Genomic DNA, 16,572 nt, shown 5'->3' with positions numbered 1-16,572 from the left:
CAGTTTAACTGGTGTGGGAGTGTTCGCTCTTTTTTTGGTGGTGTTGCTTTTAGAGTTAATGTTTTAATGTTTTATTAAAGCTGACAAGGCGAGCGACCGTCGCACGTAAATGGTTAACGTGTTGCTTTCAAATCCCACAACTTTACCTTTCTTCATATCACACAGTAAAGGCATGTAGTTTAAATCTTTGAACTAGCAATAGTAATTATTGTAAAAATATGTTTTACACTATGTCTTACCAAAATATAAATATTTTTGAGATGGATAGCAATTCGTTTGTGTGCATTTCGGAAGCTAAGCACCATTTGGTTGCAGATATGTGACAGATTGCCAAAGGCTTTAGATCAAGTCATCATATATTAACCATGCTCTTGCAAAGAGCGGACAGTTTCTAAAAGAATAACCTTGGATTAAAAGCAGGTAGGCTGGGGACAAAAAAGATAGTATTGTGTTTCCACTGAGCAAATGTGTGAACTGCCAACTGCAGTGGAGCTGGGGACATTGTAGCCTGGTGTTGATCTGAGAATATCTGCTTTTTCTTTCTTATTGAACTAAAACTTATTGGAAATTCTTGGACTCACTTTTTCCTTTTTAGGCAGTTTCACCAAATCAAATCCTTTTCCCGGTTGTGACAGGCTTGCTAGCTTCGGAGTTGCCCGACCTTGCTTAACAACGTCCAGCTTTTCTTGAAAAGTCCGTCTTGAAAATGGCTTTGGCAGTAAATCTCCAACCAAATCCATTTCTTCTCCTCCTTCACCCATTGTGAGTTGACAAACCAGCTATTAAATCAACACAACAATATCTTTGTCATGAAGTGCGGGTGTGAGGTGGTGAGGCAGACGCTGTAGACCCAGATGAGATGAATAATGGATGTTTAATGATGAATAAGTCCAGCAACAAGCAGCAGGCACAAGGAAACACTGACCACGACTAGACTGAACATTGACAACTAGACTCGACATTGACGAGGACCCGACGAGGAACAAGGAACACAGGTGGAGTTAAATACACGGGAGGGTAATCACAGAACGAGACACACCTGGGAACAATCAAGGGGAGGACAGGACAACGAAGAGACTCAAGGACACAAAACACTCTAAATGAACACAGAAAACACAGATCCTGACAATCTTTGCTTGTGCAGCTCGCTACAGATGCAGTTTGCTAGCTCTGGCTAGTACACTCTTTGACTAGCCAATCAGAGCGTGTGAATACGCTGACGTTCCCGTACGGGCCTTGGTGTCGCCAACTCAAAATCTGATTGGTTGAAGCAACAGTTTGATTGACATTTATTTTATGCTACAGGGCCAGCAGAACTGACTGTGAAGGCCTCCAGGCAGATTTCTTTGACCCTGGCAACAAATAGTGGCTGAAATGTGATTGGTTAAATGCTTAAATATGAAAATACACGTCTGGAAGCAGCACAGCCAGGGGGCTAGCAATGAAAGGAAGCGGACAGACCATTTGGATTTATTTAATACGTATTCATGGACAAAATATAATTAACATCAGTCTGTGATTCAGATATTTTTAGGCCAGCAGAGAAGGCTTTGCAGGCCCTGACGGCCCACCACTGCTATAATGATAAACACCAATTAAAGAAACACAGACTGTGGGGTCTGGATTGCTTACTAGATTGCAGGCTTATCTTCTGACTGCTATGGCATTATTTTTGATGCCATTACCAACATTTACTTAGGCTTTTTCCAAACTTTCCAAAAATTAACATGTGGTGTTAATTTTGTATAAGTTCTCACTTTCCAACTGCATTCCCATCTGTCTCTGAGCTCTGTTCAGTGACGGAAAAGAGCCATCCAAACAGCTGTCCTTCTCTACTCCAGACAGAAACACTAATCAGCTGTGCTGCCCTAACATCTGGTAGTTTGCTATCAAGTCTACCTTCCATCATGCTTAAGTGAGAGACCCTGGGACTTTTCAAACACATTCAGATGATTCTGCTGTCTAGTTTGGCTTTATCCTGTGCTGCATGTCTTGTGTTTGATTTTTTTTTTCTTGTTTTGTTTCTCTCTTCTTTCTCTTTCAGGACTTTGCTCTTTCAGGACTCCTTTCTTCAGAATATGGCTGTCATCCACACTAACAGACCTCACACTGAGCCAGAAAAGCTTGGCTCAAACTGGTCCAGTCACATGCAGCCTACCTGATCCTGGACTCACAGAGGTGGACTTAGGTGCTACTGTTAAAATGCAAATAACTCTGGTTGACATTTCATATCTTTCTTTAAAAAGTCAAACAGAAAAGGTATTTCTTTAGTTCAGGATTTTCTCCACACTGTTATGTTTTATTCATTCTCCAATACTTGATTGTAAAGTCCTGAGTATAGCTGGTCTCAGCGGACGGCTCCTTCAGGGTCAGAATGCACCAGTTGTTTAGTCGGGTCCTCGGTCAGAGGGACCTGTCCAGAGCAGGAGACCTGTTCTCTCTAGAGGACACGGAGATCGAAGACGGCCTGTCTGAAGCTCTGGATCAGATCAAGGACATCTCCTGTTCACCAGTCAGTAAGCATGTCTAAACAGGCAAAACCAATACACAGTCCTTTGAGAGTTATGTAAATACTTGCATAGCAAATGCCACTTTAATGAATTATTTATTTTGTCATGTATTATTAATATTCTTAATTTTGCCGCCTGCTTCTTTCTGCCGGCCGACAGGACTATTTGACCAACGACAATGATCAGGCCGTGGTCGAGATTTGCATCACACGCATCACCACGGCCATCCGAGAGACCAGCTCCATCGAACGACACAGCATGGCCCTGGTGGGCCTGTGGGAGTCTTGTCTTGAGCATAACCTGACTCCTCAAGGGGAAAGCACAGAAGACACGCCGCACGCAAAGATAGCCTCTGACATCACCAGCTGCATCCTGCAGGTACATTCTCATCAGAGACAGACACTGGGGGGTTTGATGACCTGGAACTCTTAAAGGACATAGCTTTGCACATACCTGTCATCAGATGGAAATTTATGCCTGTGGTGTTAAATAAGTTTGACATTTGGAATCTTCTTAAAAAATGTGGTTTCTATACACTAAGATGTTCACCTATTTACAAAGTCTATTAAGAGGCTCTTACAACTGTATTAGTATTTTCTTTCAACATGGTCCATTCATAGCTGTGTACTGAAAATACATGGCTTTTCAAAGGTGATTATATTTAATCACCTCAAGTTTATTAAATATAACCTAAATAAGGGAACAATAGCAACTTTTAAACCTATTTGTAGTCCTTGCGCTTTTTCATTTTTTGTCAGATTACAGCCACAAACTTCTTTTTATTGGGATTTTGTGACAAACTGACATAAGGTGAAGTATGAATAGAATAGAATAGAATAGAATAGAATAGAATAGAATAGAATCGTTATGGTCATTGTGAAAATGACCATAATGATTCTTACAGATTTTGGTGCAATTCTTCAGATAAAAAACAATGTCTCACTTAAAGACTATAAATAATGATTTATCTTTCACTTATCTTTTGAAGTGTCACTTATCAAGAGATACATAAAACGTGGTACAGCTTATAGCTTCATCAGATTAGTAAACAGTCATTTAATTTTAAATCTAGCCCTTACATTCAAAAGAAAAATAGCAGGTCAGGAATACAGTTGTGTAAAAGTGTAAAGCTGGGTAAGGTTGAAAAACAAAACATTGCTGAGCATCAGCTGATAAAAAGAAGACAAAGTGGCACAACTACCAACCTACTTAGACATGGACATCAACCTAAACTGAGAAGGCCAGCAAAAAGAGCATTATTCAGAGAAGCTATTCAACTAGCAACACATTAAAAAAAATATACAAATAAGAAAGAAACCAATAAAATAATGCAACGATTCCACAGCTTAGTATGAACTGTGAATGTTGAGAAACCATAAACATAAAATCCCTATAAAACGCATTGAAGTTTCTGGTTGTAAGAAGCCCAAACATTAAAAAATAAAATAATAAAAAAAACATAAACTATATTAATTTTTTATATTAATTATTCATTTTTGCATGGCACTCTATTGTAATTAAAATAATTGAAATGCTGAGGAAATTTCTAAATTTTATTACACATAGGAATATTATTTTTTAACTTCAACAAGTTATAAAATGCATTCAATACTCCTAGTGTGATACTATAGTATAATAGTAATACACTCTTACAGAGTTAAGAGTGTATTACTGTGTATTACATCAGCTACAATCAACCTTATTTGCAACAGTATGACATTTTAAAACCTTTTCTCTGAGTGATGTACTGATATCAATTAGTGCATTACTAATTCAAACAAGAGTACTGCTGACAGCCATTGTTAATCAGTTCATTTAACAATGTGCTATTTTCTGGAGAAACTGAAACTAAGACATGGCTAAAGTAAAGGCATCAAGCCATTTGGGTGTTTTTCTGTTCAAAGTTTATTACTAAGGTCATTTGTGAATGGATTACATATCCACATTGAATTGAATGTCACAGCCTGAAAAGTAAGGGTCAAATCTCTGGTCTGCAATCTTTGCACACAGTTTCGCTGTGCAGAACCAAATACTTGTGATCCTTGCACATGTGCAAATAACATTCATTTCCTCAGAGTGAGACTGTGTGTGTATGTGTGTGTTAAGCAATGTTACAGCATCTCTCATGTACCTGCATATAACAACTACGTTACTTTTGAAACAATTTTCCTGACCAAGAAAGGGGTCTGTGATGATTTCATATGACCTGTTAGTTCAGCTTGAACAGAACCATAAATAAAAGTGGTACTAAAATATGTACAAGTGTCACATAGACCACTATTTACCATTTAAGATGTGTAAAATTATTGCTAACCCAAACCATTTCTATAGAATGAGAGATATGCGTAACATGAGCATTTCTTTTAGTAATTTTGTACTTTCTTCACTTTTGGAGTTCAAAGTGTCTAGGAATGTCGAATTAATAACGCATGACTTCCTGTCTCCCAAGGATAAAAATAGGACTTGGCACAGGGGCTTGTTTGTCTAAACTGCTCTTCAATATAGAAAAGACAAGAGAACTTGTGAATAAAGCAAAACAGGTGTATGTTTAACACAGTATATCAAGAATAGATCTTGCCACTTTTTACATTCAAGGCAATAATAAAAAGTTTAAAGCAGTTGAAATTATGACAAGACTGGAGCAGGACTTAAGTAGACAGAGAGGTGGATGCTACGGGATGTTAAAAATAATCTTCAAAGCTCCCTGTTAAATAACTATGAAAACAGTGACATCTAGGTCACCAAGTTGCCCTTAAAAAACAATTTACTTTAAGGCTTTTTGCACATCTTTATCAGGGGTGCCAAAGCCTGTGGAGGTGCTGTGCATGATAAATTTAACTTGCCCTTGCCCAGTTTTTATGTTTACCCATTGCTGTATTTTTTTTTTTATCCTATAACTATTGAAAAATTGATTGGAAGAAAAGTGTGTTATCGGGAAAGGTTTGTACGCAAAAATTATTTAAATGGTGGATGGAATGTTCAAATGACATAAACGTTGCTTGATTTTAATACAAAAGGTACAAAAATTCTAATTATTGATGAAGAAACTTTAAAATAGGATTTCTCATCTCGGATTTCTCAAGCTAAAAGGTTTAGACATAAACAAACTCTGTCCTCTGCCTTTTCCACCCCCCTGTTCTTGTTCCTTGAGGAATGGGAATGTGTTAATACCATCCTAATGAGCCCAACTCTTCAGAAAAAGCCCATTCGCGTGCTCACACACACAGACACACACACACACAGAGGTGAGACTAAAACTTCTGACAGCTCTGTCTGATTCTCATGTCCCAGTTACAATAGCTATCACAGGAGACTGTGCGTCTCTCTTTCTTTACCTTTTAAAAACCATTCTCCTTGATTCCTAGCCTCCCTGATCTCAAATATCTTTGATTCTCTCTTTACCTCACTGTCATTTTGAATTTACACCAACACACTTGTCTTACCCTTCCTCTGAAACTCCCACTAGGAGCAGGAGAGATGTAGGCAGTGGTTTCTTGGAGGAAGAGGTTTATTGGCTTGCTGGTTGTAAAGAAACTGAACACAGGCAAGTGTAAACACGAACAGAGATGTCTGCCTTATAATGAACATTCACCAAACAGACTCTGTGAAATGTCTTAATTATGATATTTAAATTTAGCCCTCAAGAAAGATGAAAGATGGAGAATTAGGTTGGATGTATAAGCCTGTAGATCTATTCTCAAAGAAAATGAGCAAATCCTGCAGACTGATAATTTGACTGAGTTCACATCACCTTCATTGTATTGTGGTAACCCAGTATCTGCACTGCCATCATGTGGCAGAAGGGAGTCGTAGCGCAGACAAAACATACTTTTTAAAAATATTTAAAGCATTGGCATTAAAGAAAGTTGTTTTTGGGGTAACAAATTATAATTTCATGTAACACTAGTGAGGACAGAGTTTTAATTTCTATTTATTTAGGTTGTATAAATACATTTGGAATCACTCTGTCCATTAGAGGGTGCTAGTGCATCTCAAATAATATTTCTCCTTTCCCACTCAGACTTTACAATATAGTCTGAGTGGGACTCCTACAGTATGTTTATGCTTGACGTCATGTTGAATTACAGTAAACTCTGTCAAAAGAACACATCAATACATCTAATGTATGTCGCTTACAGATATCATTTACCAACCATTTTTGTTCAATCAATCAATCAAATTTTATTTGTATAGCACATTTCAGCAGCAAGGCATTTCAAAGTGCTTTACATCATTACAAACACAGAATCACAATGCAACATAGAATCAACAATCAAAACATGACATTAAGTCAAGTTCCATCAATAAATTTGTAATTAATTACTTTTCAAATACAATCCTAAACAGGTGGGCTTTTAGTCGAGATTTAAAAGAAGTCAGTGTTTCAGTTGTTTTACAGTTTTCTGGAAGTTTGTTCCAAATTTGTGGTGCATAGATGCTGAAAGCTGCTTCTCCTCATTTGGTTCTGGCTCTGGGGATGCAGAGCAGAACCAGAACCGGAAGACCTGAGAGGTCTGGAAGGTTGATACAGCAACAGCAGATCTTTAATGTATTGTGGTGCTAAGCCGTTCAGTGATTTATAAACTAACAACAGTATTTTAAAGTCTATTCTTTGAGCTACAGGGAGCCAGTGTAGGCACTTTAAAACCGGTGTTATGTGCTCCATCTTCCTGGTTTTAGTGAGAACGCGAGTTGATAAAGTTTTTCTTAAAGAAAAAGATATACACTGTAGGTGCTAATGGACAGATGAAGTAGGCAGACCAGTGGGTGACGAGCCTATGCATGCTAGTCACCAATTTTTTCAAAGCTAACACAAGTGCATAGTCTCCTTAATTTGCCACTGCCAGCTATTCAGTTAGCAGTACCGATATGGCCTCCTGCTTCAAGGAAGTAACCGCCACTCGGTGCGCAATAGTCTTAATTTTAGCCCTAATATATATATTCCTTTATTTAATCAGGTAAACCCTGTTGAGATCTAGATCTCATTTTCAAGAGGGACCTGAGCAAAAAATTTGCAATACATAGCAACCTGGTTACAAGATAAAAACAATTAATACATATGCACAAGTATAAAACAATAAAAACAATTTAAAAACATTGACACTGTTTCATAGAATCTTGTTGACTATCTTTAAGAACTGCTCAAAATAAGTCCAGTGAAATCATTTCCGACATCTAATACAATGGCATGGTTTGGATGTTGATGCAACATGGATTCAAGTGAAGTGATCAGAAGTCGGCAAGACTCTCCAAACCAGGGGTTTCCTGATCTGGGAAGCCCCTGGTTCAGAGGGAAGAAAACCCACAAAATGTGCTCCTTTCAACGCTGTCAACTCTTGGAAAGCACAAAGCATTGAGTACTAATAAACATGAACAAGTTAAAGGGGTGTGAGTACTTTTGTAAGGCACTGTATTATGAGGAAGGAAGGAAATACATCATTTTGTCTTTCCTTAGGCACATGATCTGAACTTCTTTTCTTCTTTTGTCTTCTCAGAACTACAGCTGCCCCTCAGTCATGGCTCTGGCTGTTCCAGTGGCGGTGCGATTCCTGCAGCGAGGGAACCAGGAACTGAGCAGGAACATGTCCAGCTATCTCTCACTGGCTGCTATAGCAAAAGCTGACTTGCTGGCTGAACATACAGAGGCCATAACCGTCAGTGTGCTGGGAGGTACAGTCTACACACTTATAGTCATGAGCTAAAAGCGTATTACTGCTTTTTTGTAATTTCCTTTGCACTTGAAATAAACAGATCATTTTACTCCCACGTCAGTTTCCACATTTTTTATCAAAAATAATGAAATTAAAAGCCTACCATAGTGTAAGTTCAATAACTCTTTATCAGTATAATTTTTGTAATTCTGCTTATTTAGATGATGATTCTCAACTTTGGGTGGATGTTTTGTAGAAGTTGGACTCATGAGTTCTCATTATGAGCATTTTCAATATAAGTGAAACAAGCAGGTCAGATGTTTACACTGGTGGAACAGGGAGTGATTGTTGCAATCAGAAGGTGCTGTAATAAAACCATTTAGGAAAATAATGGTAATAAGTTGCAGCTGTCACTTATTGTTGAACATAAAAAGTCCTTCTTTTTAGTCCATAAGAACTTATCTGTTGCATAAACAGGTGGTTTATGCAACCATCTGTGCATAAACCTTCACAGATGGTTTATGTGACGAGGTTCTATTATGGTTTAGTCAAAAAAGAATGACTGTTCCAAGTTGGAGATCATTTTAGAAGATTTATTCGGTTCTCACAAAGGTGGCAGGTGCAGATCACACACAAAGGACATCCAGAGCAGGCTAGAAATCAAAAATCATTAGTACCTTTGCTTGCAATAGTTCATCACCTCCAGCGTGACTTCTCCTCAGTCTAACCACCGACTGCCTCCTGTGGAGCAGAGCCCTGCTTTTAAAGCCACAGGCTCCGCCCACAGACAATCCAAACTAGCAAAATACCAATCATCTCTAACTCAAATCAGAAGTTTGATTCTGATTTGAATCAAACTTCAAATCAGCCTAAAGTTTATACAGTATACAAAATAATAATAAAAAATAAATAAATAAATAAACTTGTAAACAAAATACAATATTCAATTTAATATACAACACCCAATGCGCTCTGCTGACGTCACCTCCTCATGTGACTCCCTCCCGGCACGTCACAATCCGGAAACACACTACTTGAAAACAAAAACCAGGAAAACGTCCAGTGCTAAAAAAAAAGGTTACAGTAAATGTTTAACCGGAGCAGGAACACCGCGTGTGCACCCACGATGAGCCGCCCCAGTCCAACCTGCAACAAAAGTAAATTAGTGATGATGTATGTGTTTGTCGGCGTGTGTACGCAGTTATGCGGGCATGCTAACACGGACTCTAACGCCCAGCTCGTGACGGCTCCTCCGTCACACCACCCCTCTCCTCTCCAAGGTTGGCAAAATTTGGCAACCTAGAAAGAAAGTCTGCCACTTTATTAAGTCTGCCACTTTTATGACAGATGGTAAATTTGTACGGTTGCAAGGACAAATACCACCTAGTCAGACGATGGTTACTGTCCTTCATGGTGTTGATCCAGGTCAGGGCACGATGGTCTGTCTCCAAATCAAAGTCTCTGCCCATCAAATAATATTTGAGACTTTCCAGAGCCCATTTAATGGCCAGGCCTTCTTTTTCTACTACAGAATACCTCACCTCACGAGGTAACAGCTTACGGCTCAGGTAGAGTATGGGTTGCTCCTCCCCAGGATCTCCTTGAGCCAGGACAGCTCCTAAGCCAACTGTGGATGCATCCACTTGAACCAGAAATTTCTTACTGAAATCAGGACTTCGGAGGACAGGAGATGAACATAGATGATCTTTCAAAGTGTTAAAAGAAGCTTCACACTCCTTAGTCCACACCACAGGATTCTTTTGGTCTTTAGCTGTCAAACTTGTGAGTGGAGAAGCAAGTGTGGCAAAATGAGGCACAAACCTTCGATACCAACCAGCTAGTCCCAGGAACGACCGCACTTCCTTCTTGGTTCGAGGACGAGGGCACTTTTGGATCGCTTCAACTTTGTCCATCTGTGGTCGCACCTCTCCTCTCCCCAGCTGGTAACCCAGGTATCTGGTCTCCTGTTGTGCCCAAACACACTTTGAAATGTTAAGTGTCAGTCCTGCACCTCCAATCTTTTCCAACACATTTGCTAGATGTGAGACATGCTCCTCCCAGCTATTGCTATAAATGATTACATCATCAAGATAAGCAGCGCTGTAGTCTTCACTTCCTCGCAAGACTTTGTCCATTAGCCGCTGGAAGGTGGCTGGAGCACCATGCAGGCCAAATGGCATTACAGTAAATTGGAAAAGACCAGAAGGGGTTCGAAATGCTGTGTACTGTCTACTTGAAGGCTCCAATGGAACCTGCCAGTACCCTTTACACAGGTCCAGAGTGGTAATGAACTTGGCTTTTCCAATCCTTTCCAGCAGCTCATCCACCCTGGGCATGGGGTAGGCATCAAACTCTGAAACTGCATTAAGCTTTCTGAAATCAATGCAAATCCGCAGTGAGCCATCTTTCTTACACACAATGACCACTGGACTGCACCATTCAGAGTTTGAAGGTTCAACAATTCCTGACGCTAGCATGGTCTCGACTTCTTCTCGCAGCCGTCCCACCAACTGCTGTGGAACTCTATATGGGCGTTGACGAATTGGCTGCTTCTCTTTCAGTCGAATTGCATGCTCAATCAAGGAGGTCCGGCCTGGATTAGGAGAAAAGAGAGGAGACAATTTCTGGAAGATCTGCTGAAGTTGTGAGGCTTGGTGTGAGGCCAAATGGCTGAGATTGGGGATTGACTGTTCAGCCATCACTTCAACACCAGGAACCTCTTCCACAGGCCTCAACAGGCATGATGTTTCTGGAGCTGGACATGATAGTTCTTTCCACTCCTTCAGCAAATTCACATGACAAGCCTGTTTAGCTTTCCTTTTGTCAGGATGATAGACTTCATAGGTGGTGGGTCCTAGCTGTCGGCTGATGGTATAGGGCCCTTGCCACTTTGCCAAAAGCTTGCTGGTGGATGAAGGCAGAAGAAGCAACACCTTCTGTCCAGGACTTAAAACCCTTTGCCGGGCCTGCTGGTCATACCACCTCTTTTGCTTCTGCTGAGCCTGCAGCAGGTTCTTTTCAGCTTCTTCCTGGTACTCAGCAAGCCGACCTCTCATCTGCAGCACATACTGGACCACACCTTTGGCATTGGATGAGGTCTCTGATGCATCCCAGCTTTTTCTCAGCAGCTCTAATGGTCCCTGAACATCCCACCCGTACAGGAGTTCAAAGGGGGAGAATCCAGTTGATGCTTGCGGCACCTCACGATAGGCGAAGAGAAGGAATGGTAACCAGCGGTCCCAATCTCTGCCAGTGTCATCCACAAACTTCTGCAGCATCCTCTTCAGTGTCTGGTTGAACCTTTCGACCAGTCCATCAGTTTGCGGATGGTAAGGCGTCGTCCTGATGGCTGAGATCCCAAGCTGTTTGTGAAAAAGTTTTAGGAGGTTAGAGGTGAAATTAGTTCCCTGGTCTGTCAAAATCTGATCTGGGATTCCAACTCTTGAAAACAGCTGGACCAGAACTCGTACTATTGCAGGAGCAGTAATGGTATGCAGTGGAAAAGCCTCTGGAAATCTGGTGGCATAGTCACATACTACCAGGATGTACTGATGACCACGCCCACTCTTCACTAGGGGTCCAACAATGTCCATTGCAACCTTACGAAAAGGAGTGGAGACGACTGGTAGTGGCTGGAGGAGCGCCCGATCTGATTTCTGAGCAGGACGAGTCTTCTGGCATGTGGGACAAGAAGCACACAATGCATTAATGTCATTGTACATTGACGGCCAAAAAAAACGTGAGCTGACACGCATAAATGTTTTGTGACGCCCCAAGTGCCCTGCCCATGGAATGGTGTGTGCCAAATGCATGACAAGTGCCCTACAGCAAGTTGGAACTACCAACCGCTGTTTTTCATTACAAGCATACAACACACCATCTTTTAACACAAAAGTTTCTCTTCCTCTCCACTTAGCATCAGTTTTTTCCTCCACTCGATCAAACAAAGGTTGTAAAGACACATCCTGTTTCTGTAAAGTAGCAATATTTTCAGGTATTTTCCAAATGTCATCTACCGTTAAATCTGTTAACACATTCCCACTCAGCATTAACTTTTTCTCAAATTTTTTCTGTTTTCTGGATTTTCTAGACCTCTTTGGAATTTCAAACAAACTCTCATCAAAGTCAGGTAAGGACTCAACTTGTTCTTTGGCCTGAGAACGAGTAATCACAGGTCCGGAAACATTGCTAACTTTACTCCCCTCGGTTCGTACCTCTTCCAAAAGATGAAACATCACAGGTAGATCAGTACCCAAAATTATATCAAAAGGTAGGTTTTCCACCACACCGACAGTTAGCAAATATGGTTGATCATCAATAATGACAGTCACTTCTGCTTTTGGATAAACATGACAATCTCCATGCACACACAAGATCTCAGTTTTTTTTTCATAGTTCATACATCCAACAGGTACAAGACTCTTTTTTTATAAGTGATGTGGAACTACCACTGTCTATTAATGCAGTCACATGCTGTCCATTCACAGTCACAGTTTTATGAGTTCTAGTTTCAAGGTTTTTGACTCCAGCTTGATTTTCAACTCTAGGAGCATAGCAGGAACCAGTAAACTTAGTCTTCTTTATTGGGCACACAGAAGCCTTGTGGCCCAGCTGCTGGCAATAATAGCAAATCAATGTCTTACCATTAGATGGTGGATTCAGAGAACTGGTGATACCTTTAACCTCCTGTCTTGGGTCTCTGGGATACCGTTGATGTCCAGCTGGTTGAACAGGTCGCGGTCCAGGGTTGGAGAACCATACTGCTCCTCCTCGCCGTGCGTTCATGTACTGTAGAGCCAACTTTGCAGCCGTCAGACCATCCTCAGGTTCATGTTCCTTCACCCAGGTCCTTACATCAGAGGGCAGAATGCTCAGCAGTTGTTCCCGGATGATGAGCTCCCCGATGTCCTCCTTGGAATGCTGATCCGGACGGATCCATCGTCGGTAGAGACCTCTAAGGCGGTGGTAGGTTTCAGTAGGACTTTCACCAACAGGTATACTTGTTGCTCTGAATTTCTGTCTGTATGTCTCAGGTGAGATGTCAAACTTTGTTAACAAAGCAGTTTTCAAGTCCGTGTAGCAGTGAGCACAGTCCTCATCCATGGCAGCGTAGGCCTCCAGCGCTTTCCCAGAAAGGAGTGGAATGAGACGGCACGCCCATTCACACTCTGGCCACCTCCATGTCTTGGCAATGCGCTCAAACCGCAGCAAATAGTTTTCAAGGTCTTCTCCTAATTGATATGGGGGAATTTTTGGATCAGTGGTATAACTTACTGACTGAGGTTGATGGCTTTGATCACCATCGTCATCATCGTCACTTTGCTCCGCACCAACTCCTAACTGAAGGTGAGAACGTGGTACTTGCTGTGGTTGCTGCAGGGACAGCCTAAGAGATCGCAGTTCCTTCAGCATCCCTTTCTCTTGCTTTTGCTGACCTGTCATAAAGTCCTTCATCAAAGTGAGAAACTCACTGCCAGATGCACTTGATCCACTGGGGCCAGGCTTCGGTTCACCTTCCTCATCTGATCCATCCGTCGTCGGCATGCTTTCCCATGCTGTGTCAGTCACCTGTTCTTCCATCTTTGATTGTGATCGAAGACCAGATCTTTGCTTCACCAAACGAGATCCTCTTCTCCGGCTTGCCATAATCCCACTCCTGACACCATGTGTGACGAGGTTCTATTATGGTTTAGTCAAAAAAGAATGACTGTTCCAAGTTGGAGATCATTTTAGAAGATTTATTCGGTTCTCACAAAGGTGGCAGGTGCAGATCACACACAAAGGACATCCAGAGCAGGCTAGAAATCAAAAATCATTAGTACCTTTGCTTGCAATAGTTCATCACCTCCAGCGTGACTTCTCCTCAGTCTAACCACCGACTGCCTCCTGTGGAGCAGAGCCCTGCTTTTAAAGCCACAGGCTCCGCCCACAGACAATCCAAACTAGCAAAATACTAATCATCTCTAACTCAAATCAGAAGTTTGATTCTGATTTGAATCAAACTTCAAATCAGCCTAAAGTTTATACAGTATACAAAATAATAATAAAAAATAAATAAATAAATAAACTTGTAAACAAAATACAATATTCAATTTAATATACAACACCCAATGCGCTCTGCTGACGTCACCTCCTCATGTGACTCCCTCCCGGCACGTCACAATCCGGAAACACACTACTTGAAAACAAAAACCAGGAAAACATCCAGTGCTAAAAAAAAAGGTTACAGTAAATGTTTAACCGGAGCAGGAACACCGCGTGTGCACCCACGATGAGCCGCCCCAGTCCAACCTGCAACAAAAGTAAATTAGTGATGATGTATGTGTTTGTCGGCGTGTGTACGCAGTTATGCGGGCATGCTAACACGGACTCTAACGCCCAGCTCGTGACGGCTCCTCCGTCACAGTTTATTTGTTGTTTTTTAATATGTGATCGTAACTGTTACCAGTAATGCTTTGTTCGACTCCTTCTTCCACTCAGTAGAAGTTTGGTGATGCAATGACACACGTTTTTTAAAAGTGAGACACTGTAGGCCTAATACTGCAGCTACTTTGTTCTATTTTCCATGTTTTGTTTTAAGATTATTTAACAAATAGGAAAAAAAGGTTCAGATAGTTTGCATTACAACTCGTGTCTTTCCTCTGAAACATCATGCTTTGGGTTGCTTTTATTGAACATTGACAGGATAGCTGATCAGAGTATTTGAGAAGATGGATAGAGATTTTTATCGTGGAGTTGCACCTCCTCAGACAGATTAAAACAGAAACTGAGCAGTTGAAACATTGAATTTCTGATTCCTCTTCTCTGCTCATGGACCCATCTACTTTACTATGGCCATTTCAGCCTCATGTTGACTTTTGTGTTTTACAAGCCGGCTGTGCAACTGAGTTCTGAAACCTCAGCATAAACACAGGGGTGAGGTAGATGATGGCTTAGTTATATGAGCTAGCAGGAAGGGCAGACCGCACACATGTGTATTTAATACTGAAGTCAGTGAAGGCCTGTGTAGTCATATACACATTGTCCTATTTAATGCATTCCTTTAGAAATGGTTTGACTCAGTTCTAACGTATGTTTTGACGTATTTACATTATGTTTTTGTCAGTTTACTATACTCAGTTTTATAAGAAATTGTGTCTGTGTGTTTGTGTATTCCCAACTCAGAGAGAGCTTACTGCAGGATGCAGTTTTATAGCTTCAGCAGGATGTCTCACTCACACATCCTCGTTTATAAAAGTTTAACTCAGTTTAGCTCCATGGGGGCTAAGTGCCAAACTGTTCCTTTAAATGTTAAAGTTAAATGTGATCTTAAGTTAACTTTGTGGTTTGGAATGCAGTTGTAGACTGCATGCAGGTTGGTTGTAGATATAATATTATGAACCAATACTAACTAGCAACTGGTGACTTTTCCTTTTTTCTTACGTCCTGCCTGGCAGGGTGGTACTCAGATAACAATTCTGAGTGCCAAGGTGTTTGGATTTATTTCAGATGTAACGGACAAAGAGACAGAAAAAATGAGAGATGTGTGAAGAGAGAAAGAAGGATAGAGAAAACACAAGACAACCTGGAAGCCTGTTTCTATACCTGCAGAAAGAGAGAGAGAGAGAAAAAAGAACAAAATTGAGAAACAATAGTGACAATCAAGGTATGCATATGTAATAATAACTTCAATATCCCTGAAAAGTACACTTTACAAGTTAATACTAGATGCATTTAGTGTAATCCGTGGCCCAACATGCCCAACATGGTGTTTCTGACAAAATACCTGAATCTAAACACCTGTGTGTGTGGGAGCTTGCTTGTGTATATAAGGTTTCTCCATAAGAATATTCAATTGGGGGTTTTGGGAAGCCAAAACAGATCTACCCCCCAGAACTTGAGACAGACATGAAGGAGACCACAGACCCCATCCAGAAATGGGCTGTAAAAAGGTCACAAGGTCCCAACAAGCCAGCCAGCCAACCAGAACAGCCTGAGGATGAAACAATCCCAACCCCCGAGCGAGCTCTAATCTCAACACTATGAACCTCACACCCCCACAAGCCCATAACAGTCTGGTAAAAAATTATAATGAAAAAAAAAATACTATAACTATTTTAAAATGACTGTGATGCCTCAGACAAAATACACGACTACAGAACCATTTATTCTTTCTCCACTTTGCTTTTGGAGCTGTTTCTGTTTCATGTTGTAGGGTGTAGATGTGGATGCTTCACTGCCTCAAGAAATGGTTACAGTACCAAGGATTGTCAAACTGTAGCAGTAGCAAAGCAGACTCAAATAAAATATATTTTTAGTTTTATATCTAATTTGTTTCTGAAGTGAAGTTAATCCATGGCTATGATTATAATAAGCTTTAAAGCAAACACGGCAAAACATTTTGAATTCCCACTTTTAAGAAACACCTAATG

General features: G+C 40.8%; 1 protein-coding gene across 6 annotated transcripts in view; it reads left to right on the top strand.

Moving 5' to 3' along the window:
* Positions 1–16,572, top strand: part of veph1 (ventricular zone expressed PH domain-containing 1) — a 75,038-nt gene that overhangs the window by 7,417 nt on the left and 51,049 nt on the right. For 4 of the 6 annotated variants that reach the window (XM_028045827.1, XM_028045832.1, XM_028045831.1 and 1 more), the window contains exons 2-4: positions 2,045–2,512; positions 2,670–2,888; positions 8,006–8,180. In XM_028045827.1, coding sequence (XP_027901628.1) covers positions 2,375–2,512; positions 2,670–2,888; positions 8,006–8,180 — 532 coding nt within the window. In that variant the 5' untranslated portion in view covers positions 2,045–2,374. Of the gene's footprint in view, positions 1–2,044; positions 2,517–2,669; positions 2,889–8,005; positions 8,181–16,572 lie in introns of those variants that run through there. The other 2 variants (XM_028045829.1, XM_028045830.1) reach the window with 2 other exon arrangements.

The sequence above is a fragment of the Xiphophorus couchianus genome, chromosome 18 (assembly GCF_001444195.1).
Source record: "Xiphophorus couchianus chromosome 18, X_couchianus-1.0, whole genome shotgun sequence".
Lineage (NCBI taxonomy): Eukaryota > Metazoa > Chordata > Actinopteri > Cyprinodontiformes > Poeciliidae > Xiphophorus > Xiphophorus couchianus.
The sequence above is the reverse complement of the archived record's forward strand: the minus strand, read 5'-3'. Positions and strand labels throughout refer to the sequence as shown.